The sequence below is a fragment of the Gymnoscopelus microlampas genome, assembly GCF_963454915.1.
Source record: "Gymnoscopelus microlampas genome assembly, chromosome: 17".
In the NCBI taxonomy this organism is placed as follows: domain Eukaryota; kingdom Metazoa; phylum Chordata; class Actinopteri; order Myctophiformes; family Myctophidae; genus Gymnoscopelus; species Gymnoscopelus microlampas.
In genome coordinates, this window is record NC_139954.1 from 36511638 (window position 1) to 36526744 (window position 15107).

General features: G+C 42.2%; 1 protein-coding gene across 1 annotated transcript in view; it reads right to left on the reverse strand.

The window, feature by feature from the left end:
* The window catches only part of pdia5 (protein disulfide isomerase family A, member 5), a 68416-nt gene that overhangs the window by 46154 nt on the left and 7155 nt on the right, over positions 1-15107 (reverse strand). The window contains exons 2-5 of the mRNA XM_084085286.1: positions 12141-12267; positions 8464-8551; positions 993-1076; positions 791-836 (exon numbers count right to left, since the gene is read on the reverse strand). Coding sequence (XP_083941412.1) covers positions 791-836; positions 993-1076; positions 8464-8551; positions 12141-12267 — 345 coding nt within the window. The remainder of the gene's footprint in view (positions 1-790; positions 837-992; positions 1077-8463; positions 8552-12140; positions 12268-15107) is intronic.

Consider the following 15107-nt stretch of genomic DNA (forward strand, 5'->3'; position numbering starts at 1 on the left):
ACCACGGCAATGGTATTGCGATTATTCTGAACTGGTTTTGGCGTCACATAATACTGTACAAGAGCAACGCGTTGTGAGCTTGTAGATCTGCTATTTTCTAAAATGTAAATTATCGATAATAATGACATGACCCAAATTATTATAATTTCATCTATCTAATTTTATTTTATTTTCTCTTTCCTCTCCTTTCTAAATAAGCTGTGGGCTAACTGAACTGATGTCATACTTTGATTGATTGATTGATTGAATATTGTATTAGGCAAAGAAATTAGCACAATTACATTTACAATACTTTGTCTAACAGGTCCGTTCATGAAAGTCCTTGCGGTCTTGTTTCCAATGAGGGCCTTGGTATTCAATTCATAGACGTATAGTGGCACCACAGTTCAAAATCAATACAAATAATACAGAAAAAGATAACACTATGTACAACAAAAAATAAAAACATTGAAAAAAAGGGGGGGGGGAAACTATATGTACAAGAAAAAGGGGGGGGGGGGGGTCGGCTGTCTAACAGGAAAATGGTACTACCTCCTCTTTTGGCCTCCTGAAAGGTGAGTTTTTAGGGTACAGTTTTTAAGTTTTTAAGGTTATACAGTGCATGAGGATTAGTCTAATTATTACAGTGAGTAGTACAGTCGATGGAAGTACACTGGGCTTTATCTTTTCATGTGTAACTAACCAACGATGAGTAATGTGTAAAAATGACGACTCAATGAATGATTGTGAAGTGGTTTAAATACCCTGACTAGAGGGAGAATGGCTGAACGGACGGGTTAGGTACTCTTACCTTGAACGTGGCGGGCCTGTTGTATTCTGTGTGAAACGTTCCATCTCTGCAAGACAGAGAGATGCAGGAGGAGTAGGCAAAGCGTCATCAACACAGTTGTAAAAGTGAACGCAGAGGGAGTCGGCCGTCAGGGCTGTTTAAAGGTATGGAGGAAAAGTAGACTAGTTTGACAGGCAAGATGACTTTTTTTCTGGTTACTCACTTGTAATGCAGGAGATCCGCCCCACCACTTTTGGAGCCCGGGTCTGCCTTCACTTTCTTGCAGAGTTTACGGCCCTCCCCGTCTCTGACAGAATGAGAGAGAGAGAGAGAGAGAGATGTCAAGAGGGCAGTGGTGGAAAAAGTACTCAAATTCTTTACTTAAGTAAAAGTACCAATACTGCATTATAAAACTATTCTGTTACAAGTAAAAGTCCGGAATTCTAAATTTACTTGAGTAAAAGTACAGAAGTATTGGCATCAAAATGTACTTAAAGTACCAAAAGTAAAAGTACAAAAATGTTTGAAAATAGCCGATCTACAAGCTCACAACGCGTCGCAAAGCGACGCGTTGTGAGCTTGTAGATCTGCTATTTTCAAATAGCCTAGGTATAAAATAGGGCTAAAGTGGTTAATGTTTGTTTCGTAATATCATCATTTATATCTGAAAAGTAACTAGTAACTAAAGTTTTCAAGTAATTGCAGTGGAGTAAAAGTACAATATTTGCCTCTGAGATGTAGTGGAGTAGAAGTAAAAGTATTGGAAATTGGAAATACTCAAGTAAAGTACAAATACCTCAAAATTGTACTTAAGTACAGTACTTGAGTACATGTACTTAGTTACTTTCCACCTCTGCTTATGACTGCATTACATTCCGTCCATCATGTCTCGCTAATACGATGTACAACATGATGTAGGCTAGACGACCTTGATTAGTTGCTCGTACAGTATTTTAACACGCAAAGTGCTCACTCCGTCATGCTGACAGCAAACTGTACAACAGCAGAGAATGTGTCCGTGTGTAGGCAAATCCTCAGCTGTATGAACCGCATGAACCCTGTTCTGTGGACATTGGGTGAGAATTTGGCGTCGCACCACAACACAAGCTTGTAGATCTGCTATTATCTGCTTATATTTAGTTGAGAGGGGGAGAAAAGGATAGAACCTTGTATAGACGCCTGGGGGACTCCAGTAAACGAAGTATATAAGGTTTAAGTGGTAAGAAAAAAGGCCTAATTCCGTGCGCTGAGACCGATATCGAACCACCCACACACATTCACACTTCCTGTGGTGAGGCACTATCAACGATTATAACATCCTCTGTCTCTCTCCGTCCAATAATAATACTAATGAGCCAGGGAACTATGCATTGCTTTAGGAAAAACAGACAAGAAAGAGACAGCGTGAGAGATAAACAGAGAGCCTAGGAAGAAAGAACAAACGACAAAGAGAGCCTTGCCAGAGAACTAAGCCCCTACGCTAATAGAAATGTAAATAGATGGAATTGAATTATAGTGGGAGCAGTGGCAGCCAAGCACACCCGCCGCCTGCACTGCCCTTCAAGAGGAAGGACAGGTTATTAGTGTTCTGTATGTTCGACATTATCTAGCGAGTACAGTGAACGTGTGTCTCCGTACAGGTAGTGACAGAGACAGACAAGCGTTCCAGGTAGCTTAATGCCTCCTTGTGCCCGATCCCACATTGTGCTGACTCATGGAGGCAGATGGCACCGGTAAGGGGTACTCGGGGGAGCAGATGTGACCCCGACACTTCCTATCTTGGAGACGAGAGGCAGTCACCTGATATATAAAAACCTGTTTGCTACCTCTGGCACCTTGACACGTTGTCACGGGTGACGAAGGGGCTGAGTAGACAGACATGCACTATAAGTCCTGCAGAGTCTGTTCTGTTTCTTTGGGATTACTCTCTCCTACACACTCCTGCACACGGACGGCTCACTGGGATGTACACTACAGACCTGTGACAGATGCCTGTTATGGATAATATGTGAGATGTGAGACTCACTTATATTCACTCACATTTATTGTGGATAGACGGTACCTATACTCATATCAATTCATTTCCACTGTTGAAAGACTGACCGTATATTATTCAGATACCCACTGTATAAGGCTGATACTGTTTATCGGTCTCAATATTCACTGTTGATCGTCTTTACATACTTTATATCCATTCCTATATTCATTGGCAATATCATGCACATATTCAATGGTGATAGATTGTACACCTGTAGTTATTGATAGAAGATAGATGCAGATCTAATGTCACACTCTAAGGTCTGTTCACATCAGACGTAGAAGTAGATTTTGATGTGTAATTCGCGTCACCCGGTGCAAACATGCTTCTATTATCGACATTGCATTGACTTTGTATGTAATGGTGCTGTGCGGGGAAAAAAAAACAATTTGCAGCTGGTATGAACTGTGAACACACTTTTATTGTAACTCTCTCACTGCCAAGAACGACTTATGACGAGAGATCGTTGTAACGCCCTGGCTACCAAGAACGACTTATGCCGAGTTTTTTCACACAGAACCAGAGATAACGCGATCCGAAGACGTACTGCTCCATTCACTTCCTAGTTAACTTATTACTTATAAATCCTGTATCTCGGCTCCTGTGTACTTTTTTTTTTACTATGTACTTTTGGCTGAGACATGTTATTTTCAAAAGGCGTATAAAAGCGAATGGGAGGTCGCGATGACATTTTTTTCCTTTCTCGGAAGCGCAGTGAAACCCTCTGTGATTAGCAACCATCAGGGGATCGGTCATACTGGAGATAAATATTCTGTGTCTAATTCAAAGGTAAGAAAATCGAAAAATCGCTGGCAGTGGGTGCATGCAGCCAGAAATAAGTCTGGCAGAGAAAGAGTTTAATAAAAAGGTATAAAAGGTTTGGACTTTTGAACAGACTGACTACTAAAGCATGCTCAAAATGTCCAATGACCTGAGCTTTGAAACGCAATGAGGAAAAGTGGCAAAATCACACAATATGAATGTACTGTATGTAGGTTTTCCTTTTTTGGAAGACATCAAATATGAAAACTGCTTACTCCAAAGTGTTTTATCAATGAACCGAGTTGTGCTGTCTAGTCTAGTCGCCCACCCTACTTTGAGAAATGAAATGCATAATGCATTTTGAATGTCTCTGCAATGTCAATTCACAAGCACATAATGTTGTGACAAATGCTTAAGGCAATTACTCTGACTTTGCATTTTTTGCAAGTGGCTCTGGATGAGAGCGCCTGTTAAATGCCTAAATTGTAAGTTGTGTGACTGACTGGTACACATTAGTAAAGAGGGCCTGTGACTCAGTGTGAGTGGTGGAAGATGTACTGACATTTTTGATTGAGTAAAAGTAAAAGTATCAATACCACAATGTAGAAATACTCTTGTTACAAGTAAAAGTCTGGTGTTCAAAATGTGCTTAAGTAAGAGTACAACAGTATCGGCAAGTACCAAAAGTAAAAGTACTCATTATGCAGAATGTCCCATTTCACAAGTTTGTTGTGTATAAAATTATTTTGAAAATAGCAGATCTACAAGCTCAGAACGCGTCTCAAAGCGACGCGTTCTGAGCTTGTAGATCTGCTATTTTCAAATAGCTAAAGTCCATATAGGGCTGAAGTGGTTAATGTATATTGTAAAAAGTACAATATTTGTCTCTGAGATGTAGAGGTAAAATTATTGAAAATTGAGAATACTCCAGTAAAGTAAGAAATACCTCCAAATTGTACTTGAGTACATGTACTTGACTGATGACTGGTACACATTAGTAAAGAGGGCCTGTGACTCAGTGAAGTTTGGTACAAGTAGATGGAGCATATCAAGTCAACCTAGTCCCAGAGCGCCCGGTGGATCAGCCAGTCGGTTCACCATTTATGCGCCTTGTGAGCGCAGGGACCTGGGTTCCGGTCTGGCTCCCCGTCCTGTCTCTCACGTCTCTCCTCTTTCTCTGCCCTTGGTTTCCTGTCTCTCTACACTCTGCTGTCAAGATATAAAAAAGGAATGAAAATGCCAAAATATAAATCTTTAAAAACCTAGTCACTGCCAGTTGTATAAGTCAACCAATGGAGTAACAGCCCTCCGTCACAGAGAGCACAATGGGCAGGTCCGTTCTCTGAGCCGTCGCACGCACACACACACACACACACACACACACACACACACACACACACACACACACACACACACACACACACACACACACACACACACACACACACACACACACACACACACACACACACACACACACACACACACACACACACACACACACTCACACTCTGTCAGTCTGTCCAGAAGCTGGGAGAATAGAAATGGAGATTCACGGCTAATCAGAGGCCTGCCCACGGTGAGAACTGACGCTACTTCCCATCACAGTGGGTGTTAATGTATTCCAGTTATCATGGGGGAGGACGTCATAGGGTGAGTCACCACCCCTTTGCAGTGCACGGGGGGGCGGGGGGGTCTAAGCCGGCTGAGGGATAGAAGGGTTGCAGAGGTAGACAATATCACTGAGGGCTATTTCTTTTTTCGCAATGGCAGAGTCGTCTGGTTTTCCAGGCTATTAACCCATTAAGACCTGAGGGGCCGATTCTACAAAATGTCTTATAAATCCTAACAGTATTCTGAAACACTTATGTTGCTATGTATAATATCAGTGGTTCTTTTTCACTTTTACACTTTTACACTTTTTCATGTCAAGGACCCCCAAAAAAATATGTATTTGGCCACGGACCCCCATCAAAAAATATCTAGTTACAGGGACCCCCCAGAAGCAAAGATTTGAGTTACAAATGTTCGCTTTAAAGAAATATATATTCAAAGATTTGCATACATTTTCACGTTTTTTCCGGAAAATAGCAGATCTACAAGCTCGTAGCGCGGCACTCGGTGCCGCGCTACGAGCTTGTAGATCTGCTATTTTTTTATAGCCCAAAGAAATCTAAAATGACACAGATGCGTTCCAGGTCTTAGAGGGAGCGACAGAAATCTAACAAAACAGGTGAGGAGACTAAAGGGATTAAAAACAAAGGCTTGTTGGGACTCCACAGCTTTCATCAGCTGACCCATCATCATCAGCAGCAACAACAGGGGCCAATGAAAACCATTGTTCACCCGAGTGCTGATTGAAGACAGACACCATGTTCTGGACAGGCCGGAGGAAGGATGGAATTTGACAGAGAGCAGCCCCTCGCTCGGTGAGCCAAAAAACAAGCCGATGATGTCACATTGAGAGAAAAAAAAGTTGTTGCCAGCAATTTGTATAAAAATTCAATTGAGTGGCTTTTCTAAGGGATTAGCAGCGGATTTACAGCACAGTAAGGGATAGAGTCACCCACCAATGCTACCGGATGAGTGCTTTAGTCCAGGGTTCCGTAAAATACAGTGCCTACAATGTTGGCGTGGTCTATTGAACAACACAGGGTCACACCCGGTTACTATGCCTATCCAAAAAGGTTGCAAGTTCAACTCTTCCTTACCAAGCCTCTTGACATTTTTAACCCATTAAGACATGGAACGCATCTGTGTAACTTTTTGATTTGAGCTAAAAAAAGCATTATTTTACACTTTGGCTATTCAAAAATAGCAGATATACAAGCTCATAGCGCGGCACCGAGTGCCGCCCTATGAGCTTGTAGATCCGCTATTTTTGAAAAATCGAGAAAATGTGTGCAAATTAATATATTTATATTGTTTTAAAGCGAACATTTTAAACTCAAATCTTTGCTTCTGGGGGGTCCCTGGAACAAAATATTTTGAGATGGGGGTCCGCGGCCAAATACATATACTTTTGGGGGTCCTGGACATGAAAAAGTTTGAGCACCACTGATATAGAAACATACGTTTTTTTTTTTCAGAATACTGATGGGATTTAGAAGACATGTGTAGAATCGGCTTCAGGTCTTAATGGGTTAAGTGCTGTGCCGCACCATAAAACATGTTTCCAGAGGCATGAGCGTACTGTAGCCTGCTTGGCCCGAGCATCGTGTCCGCTGTCTCTCTTTCCTGTATGACCTCACCCATTCCCCCGGTGGTTCCCAGTTTGGCCAAAGCTCAGGTCCCTGTCATCTGCTCAAAGTGTGCCATCCTGGCCCCTAAGCTGGCCCTGTTCCCTGGCAGGAATGGCCATTCTCACGCTGTGATCCATGCTCTGCTCTTCTCCCCCTCCCTCTCTCTCTCTCTCTCTCCATCCACCACAAGCTCTCAGCCCGGGGCTTCTGCTTTTGGAGCCCGTCCACGTGAAAAGGTGGCAAAAGGAGCACGCCAGAAAACCACAGCACTTCGCCACGGAGGGGCTGGCACGGGACCACCGCGTCCTGCCGTGGTGGTGAACCTGGCTCACTCTCGCAAACCCCCTGCGAGGACGCTGGCGCCGAGTACCGTTCATAGCCTCGGATGACTCTCTCCACACACCAGCACACTAACACCAACACTTAATACATACGGAAGGATGGGGGGGGGTAGTAAAAGAGTAGTACGGTAGTAGACATTATGCCCGGCCCAAAACAGAAACCAGATGAAAGACAAGGCAAAATGAAAGGGGAAAAGCTGAGAGAAAACAGTACACTCGTCTTTGACAAAAACAAACATGACAACGTGTTCAGTCGTTTACTTCCCCCTCTAGATTAAAAATTCCCTCCTCTTGTCCATCAGGCCTTCCATCTTTGACACGCTTAAGAGAGGCTTCCAGTGTGAGGTGTCAAAGAGGGGAGATAAGATATTTATTTCTTCTTCTTTTACAGCCTTCCTGCAAGGCTTTTCTTTCCTCTCTGGGTGAGGGAGATGGTTCAAAAGTGGCTGATATGGGGCTGACAGGTATGAAAAGAAATACATTTAAACCACCCCGGGATACCTGAACACTAAGGAATGGGGCGAAAAACAACGACAAACAGAAGTCGGATCAACCAGAGAGAGCAAAATAGATAGTTGTGTTTAGGGAAAAACAATTCCTCTGGGACGGGTAGCAACTCCCTGCTACAATGTAAACACTGAGATCTGACAGCTCCATTGTACCGGCTTCTAAGAGACAGATTTGTAAGACTGGAGACACAAGGGTTTTTCTTCCAATGCAGCTCACCGATGCTTTACGACACGGTGTCTGTCATAAAACACAAACACACACTCACCCAAACAACACACAGGCTCAGAGTCAGACAAAACAAGGTATATAGTCCAACCCCCCACGCACCCCACTCGCACTGCCAAAGCCAATCAGATGATAGAGAGACTCAACACAACATTTAATGAGAATCTTCATTGTGACATGAGGATACTGCCCTGACACTGATTGAAGGCGCAGCGAACGGGAACGCTACGAATGATTGGTGCGATATGACACAACAGAGGCAGGATTTCAATAGCTTCCATAAATGAGCGGGTGCCTGTCAAACCGCGGCTGGCACGCTCGCTACAAAAAGCAGTGGCGGAACGAGGCCGTTTAAATGCCTTATAAATTGCATTGGCAGAAGAAGAATTCTTGGGGGGGGGGGGGGGGGGGGAATTACTCTGATATTATAACCCTCGACACGAAACTCACGGCACGGTGGAGAGTTTGATGCTTCGAAGATAGCAACTCTTGTGGGCACGATGGGGGGAAGAAGTAACATTACAGGATTTTCTGTTTTTTTTACCCTTTGATTTAAGCATTCTGCCTGGTACTTACCCACAGTTCACCCACGCTATGGTCCCTTGTCCCTTCACTGTCTGGGCCACATCTGACAGCAGCTTTAGCTGGGAGTCCCCGGACGAAGCTAAACAGACAGGCAAGAGAGAACATGCTGTCATCAGTCTCCATAACCAAAAAAGAAAGAACCCCCCCCCAAACCATTCAGTAGACCCATCCCAGACACACACACAGAGAGAGCACTGTCAACATCAAACACACACAGGTCGAGAGAAAAAAAGGGATGAGGAGGAATTGAGTTACGATGATGTTCAATAGCCTGGTGTAAAAACCTGGTGACAGAGAAGGGCATCATTGGGTTAGAGGGGGGGGGGTGGTACCTTGCTCTTCTAATTCCCGTTACTGGATGAGTTCGTAGAGGGGGGGGGGCTATAGGGTTACATCTGCTTTGAACGTCTCACAATACACTGGACTGGGTGAGGGGAGGGGTGGGGGGGTTGGTGGTGGTGGTGATACAAAGAAGATTAAATGATTGCCGAGTCTGGCTAACTTTTTTTGTGTATACGGTGACGCACATCGCACAATAGACACTTTTCATCTGACACAGTCGGCACATTAGTTTAGTTCAGTTACGTTTTTATCTGCAACACCGCTATTTGCTTCATTTCTCCCGAAACACAACTTTTAAAAAAACAGCAATTTCTGGTTCAGAGAGAAATTATTATAACCCGGTTGCACAATCACCTCCTCTGCTGTGGGAGCCGTGCTCCGCTCCCCAATAAACTGTACCAGCTAGAACAATACAGTGCAATATTACCGGAAAGTGTTGAGAAATTGCAAACAAAGTGGATTCTTGCAAGGAAGACAATATGGTGTAATATCCTAGTCCTTGAGCAATGCAATGCATCACTTTTATATGCCCCCTCCCCCAATCTCATTCATTTTATGCAATTCATAGAGAGCAAATGATTGCTCCTCCTGATATTGTTTGCCCCAAAAGGTTAGGGCTATATTTAAATGTGGGGCATTGTGATGCCTCTCGGGGTTTCCTGCCTCACACGCCAGGTAATAAAAACATCTGCCACTGGAATCAGATATCAAACATGTACTTCGGGATGCTCTGGGGGGGGGGGGGGGGGCTCTGGAGGACGTTTTCTGATGGGTTGATTGGGGGGGCATTTGAGGGACAATAACCGGAGCTAAATCCAACAGGTAAATAACCGACTGACTGACTGACAGACAGGTCAGAGCCAGGAGATGGGGGATAGAAATGAAAGGTTGGAGTAAGAACTGATTGGACGCTTTACCAGTTGGAGGACGGGGGGAACCAACTTGAGACGGGGGGGGGTCATATAGAAGGTTGGACAGCAGGAAATTAAAGCGTGCAGCGGGGAAACGTACATGAGTGAAGGAGGGGGGACCTCTGGCCTCTCTCTCTCTCTGGAGGAGTGAACGCTACACAACGCCGCAGCCCAACCAATCAATCATCAGATTGCGCTCGATACGTGGAAGCCTTATCCAATGACCTAACACTGGGCTGAAATGGGCCATGAATTATGAAACAAATAAATCTGCTGGCTGTGGGCCCTTTTCCAGCTTATTGAGGGGCAGCGGGGTTTGTTTATTGATGGAAGGGAAAAGTAAGCTACGCCAGTGGTGGAAAGTAACTGAGTACATTTACTTAAGTACAGTACTTAAGTACAATGTTGAGGTATTTGTACTTTACTTGAGTATTTCCAATTTCCAATACTTTTACTTCTACTCCACTACATCTCAGAGGCAAATATTGTACTTTTACTCCACTACAATGATTTGAAAACTTAAGCACTTTAGCCCTTTAGCCCACTTTAACCCTATTTTAAACCTAGGCTATTTGAAAATAGCCGATCTACAAGCTCACAACGCGTCGCGATGCGACGCGTTGTGAGCTTGTAGATCTGCTATTTTCAAACATTTTAGTACTGTTACTTTTGGTACTTTAAGTACATTTTGATACCAATACTTTTGCTGAAGTCAATTTTGAATTCCGGACTTTTACTTGTAACGGAGTACTTCTACATTGCAGTATTAATACTTTTACTTAAGTAAAACATTTGAGTACTTTTTCCACCACTGCTCAGTCCTCCTAGGGGCCTGTGCTGAGTACAGTCAGTCTCCCTCCTCCTCTCCACAAGCATGAAATATGCAAATGAAAATGGAATTAACCCGTTTAGACCGGGAACGCATCCGTGTGTCATTTTAGATTTCTCTGGCTATTCAAAAATAGCAGATCTACATGCTCAGAGCTATGAGCTTGTAGATCTATACATTTTATATATATATATATATATATATATATATATATATATATATATATATATATATATATATATATATATATATATATATATATATATATATATATATATAAAAAAATGTAAAGCGAACATTTTTAACTCAAATCTTTGCTTCTGGGGATTCTACAAATGTCTTCTAAATCCAAGCAGTTTCTTTTTTTCTTTTGTTGCTATATATATATATATCAGTGGTGCTCAAACTTTTAGATGTCAAGGACCCCCAAAATTATATGTATTTGGCCGCGGACCCCCATCTGAAAATATTGTGTTCCAGAGACCCCCAGATGCAAAGATTTGAGTTAAAAATGTATATATATATATATATTCAAATATTTGCACATATTTTCACAATAAATAAAAAAAATAGCAGATCTGCAAGCTCATAGCTCATTTTTTAATAGCCAAAGAAATCTAAAAATGACACAGATTCTTCCCCGGTCTAAATGGGTTAAATTCAAGGGGGGTGATCTCGCTAATGGCCGCGAGGGAACGCTGGTTTACGACTCGATTTGACTGCGCCGAGCCTCGCGGGCCTGATTCCCCTCAATTTTTTACAACAAGTAGAGTAAATGCAAATTCGGTTAAAGAAAGAAGTGGACACAGTGGATTTGAAACATGACACGGGGCTAGTAGCTGCTTCACTCCTCTTCCAGAAAGCTATGTGATCATGGTTAGGGGATAATACATACGGCGCGGTACGACTCGAGAGAAAACTGTGATTGTGGTTCAAAAACCAGCCAGCGTTCACGCACAGTTAAGCCATAATCTATAGGGCTACCGAGTGGAGATGAAGGAATATTATGTTTAGTTGCGTGGTAGAATCTAATTTAGAAGCAAAGTCATATAAACAGTGAAAAGCTAAAATAGAGCTCATGGTTGAGAAACAATTATAATAATTCCTACTGGTGAGATGAAAAGCCCCAGACGACTTAAAAAAAAAACATCCTAACTCGAAGAAAGAAGGGGAAGAGAAAAGAGACGAGAAATAACAAGTAAGGCCAAAACTTGACTGGAGAATATGTGTGCAAAATAGGGCTGGTGAATTAATATTTGAATATCGAATATTCCTCGAATATGGGGAAAATATGTATATTCGGATATGAAAATTAATATTTGAATATTAAAAAAATAATAATAATGTTTATTTGACAGGGACAATACAAAAGATATGTTTAATTGGATCCGAGCACTCGATACATTGTTTTTTGTATTGTTTCTGTCCCCCAAAAAATGGGGGAAAAAAATATTTTTTAATAATAATAATATTCGAATATATTAGAATATCTGCCAATTATTAAGACCAATATTCGAATATCATTTCTGAGGAAAGTTGACAGCCCTAGTGGAAAACCGGAGAAGACGCTTGTCATCTTTTCTCACCCGTCTTGGTGTAGAGCACCAGAACGTTGGTCCTGGTCCTCAGGAGCTTCTTGAAGTCTTTGTGGTCGCTGACCTTCTCGATGAGAGGAGACACTTTGAGCGCCCCCAGCGCCGACGACAGACACATCTGCTCAAACACACAGAGAAAGAGTTCAGTGGTTGGTTTTCAACCTTTAAAAAAAAAATCCACTTACCACTTAGGAATACTGTATCATTTTAGATCTTTAGCTCTAACCATTATTTTATACTTTGCCTATTCAAAAATAGCAGATATACAAGCTCACAGCACGGCACTGAGTGCTGGATACAAGCTGGATTTTTGAAAAATCTGGAAAACTTTTGCACATCTTTGAATATAAAACGTTTTTAGGGCGAATATTTTTTAACTCAAATCTTCGCTTCTGGGGTCCCTGGAACAACATATTTTGAGATGGGGGTCGGTGGCCAAATGCACATATCATTTTGGGAGTTCTTGACATGAAAAAGTTTGAGAACCAAATGACATACTGTAGAAACAAACATTTTTTCAGAAAACTGAAGACATTTGTAGAATCGGCATCAGGTCTTAATGGGTTAACAGAGAGTAGACCAGTGTTTGACCCTTCAAGTGAAGTGTATGAGAGAACAGGGACAGACTCTGTGTGTGTGTGGGGAGGGGGGGGGGGGGGGGGGCTATGAGAGAGGTTACGGTAACAGATGAATATCTCTGACTCAGAGTCAGGGGGTTTTGAAACAAACTTATGTTGCTATAATATCAGTGGTTCTCAAACTTTTTCCATGTCAAGGACCCCCAAAATGATATGTATTTGTTCTCTGACCCCCCCCCCCCCCCCCCCCCCCATCTCAAAATATTTTGTTCCAGGGACCCCCAAAAGCAAAGATTTGAGTTAATGAATGTATATATATTCAAAGATTTGCACACATGTTCACGATTTCTTTTCAAAAATAGCCAAATAAATCTAAATTTCTACCGTAAAAACATCTGTGTTCATTTAACTCAGAGAATGTACAAATGGAACCAAACGGACCCATAAGGGTCCATTTGAGTCCATTCTCTGAGTTACAGACCGGTAAGGGTCCACTTAGACCCCTGGTGGTCCCTAGACCCGACGTTGAGAACCAGTGCAACAGTTAAAAGGCCAACATGTAGAGCAGGTTTTCACTGACTGCCTCCATGGTTGTGGGTGCTGCAGCTACAGTCAATAAAAACACCAGAAAATGGGGCGCCCGCTGGCCTAAGCGGTCCAGGCTCTGAAAGCCCGATCCCGACGGCCTTCGCTGTGTGTCACTCCCAGTATCTCTCTCCTCCCTGTTTCCTGTCACTCTTCACTGTGTCAATAAAGGCAGAAAAGCCCAAAAATATCTTTAAAAAATAGATACAATTATTTTGTTACATCTGGCCAAAATGCCACCCAATAATTATGAATGACAGTGAACAGAGGTGTATCCCTATTAGAGGTGCAACAGTTAATCGAACTACGGTAATCAATTTAATCAAATATAATATATATATATATATATATATATATTATTATTTTTGTATTATTATTTTGGAAGGGGGGATTTCAAACAGATTTTTTCTCTGAAATTGAACAGGAAAGGGGGGCAAAGATGGCAGCTCCACCACCCACAAACAGGTGTGATGTATTTACCGCCCTGTGTGAATCCACACTGTTTGTCTATTACCACATTGGTTGTTTTTAATTAACGACACCATTATCAGGAAACGTCAGACAGCTAAAGCGGAAGCCGGGGCCTTCCAAGATAAGCAGATTCAAAGTTTATGACCAAAAGAAAGGCCATTCAAAGTATTCCTTTCCTTCGCATCAGTCAACTCATTAAAAAGTCCCTCCTTCAAGCCTCGTCCCCCTACAGAGAACTAAATTAGACGCCGACGTCGTGTGCTCGCTCAGCGGAACCTGGATGATGAGTGATATCACCTGGCATGAAAACAAGCACCTGTCAGCCTCATTTTCTACTTTCCATTTCCCCCACTGGAAGCTCTCCTGATGAGAACATGACATGAATCTTAAGACCCCCCCCCACAACATACCATAAATGTCTAAATTAACGTTGGAGAACACAGAAGGCCCAAGAAGAACTATAAAGGACATCTGTGATGTGCTTTGTGATAAAAGACACCGTGTGAAGGTCCACCTCACCCATTTTCAGCCTCATCTTCATATAATAATAGGTCCTCACTAACGCTCATTATAAGATGGCACCATTTCCGTCTTCTCACTCTACTGCCTTTCTCTTACTGAAAGGTTAGCACACTGAAATAGACGCCATTGTTCTTGCATCAACACAAAAAAAGAAGTTTGAAATCTTGTTTGAAATCACTAAACGTGCTTACTGATTATGTCACTGGTAGCCAGGTTTCTGAAGAACTGTACTCAACCCTCCTCTGAGACACAGAGTGAGTAGACAGAAATGGTGCCATCTTATAATGTGCATTAGTGATTACCACGTATATGACGAAAAGGTTGAAAATGGGTGTGGGTTGGAGCACCACTGATATAGCAACATTTTTGTATGTATTTGACCGTGGACCCCCATCTCAAAATGTTTTGTTCCAGGGACCCCCAGAAGCAAACATTTGAGTTAAAATGCATTAAAATATATATATATTCAAAGATTTGCAATGGTCCTTTAAAAGGGTAAGACCACTTTGGTAGAGGTTTGGGTTGTGTAGTTACCTTGCCATGATGTAACTCTAAAGGTGGACAAGAAATCAAAAATAATTGCTCCATTGATTAGAAATTGAGAATTCAAAATATGCTCCGCATTGACTTACATTGTACGCTGAAACAGCTTTAAAAGTTACTATTTTAGCACATAAACGAACGCAAACAAAGTTGATTCAGACAATATAGAACATCACCAAACCCAGTACGGTTTATTTATTTTATAAAAATGTTAACTTCCTGTTGATTTTACTATTTTTATCAAGAAGCAAACCCGCAG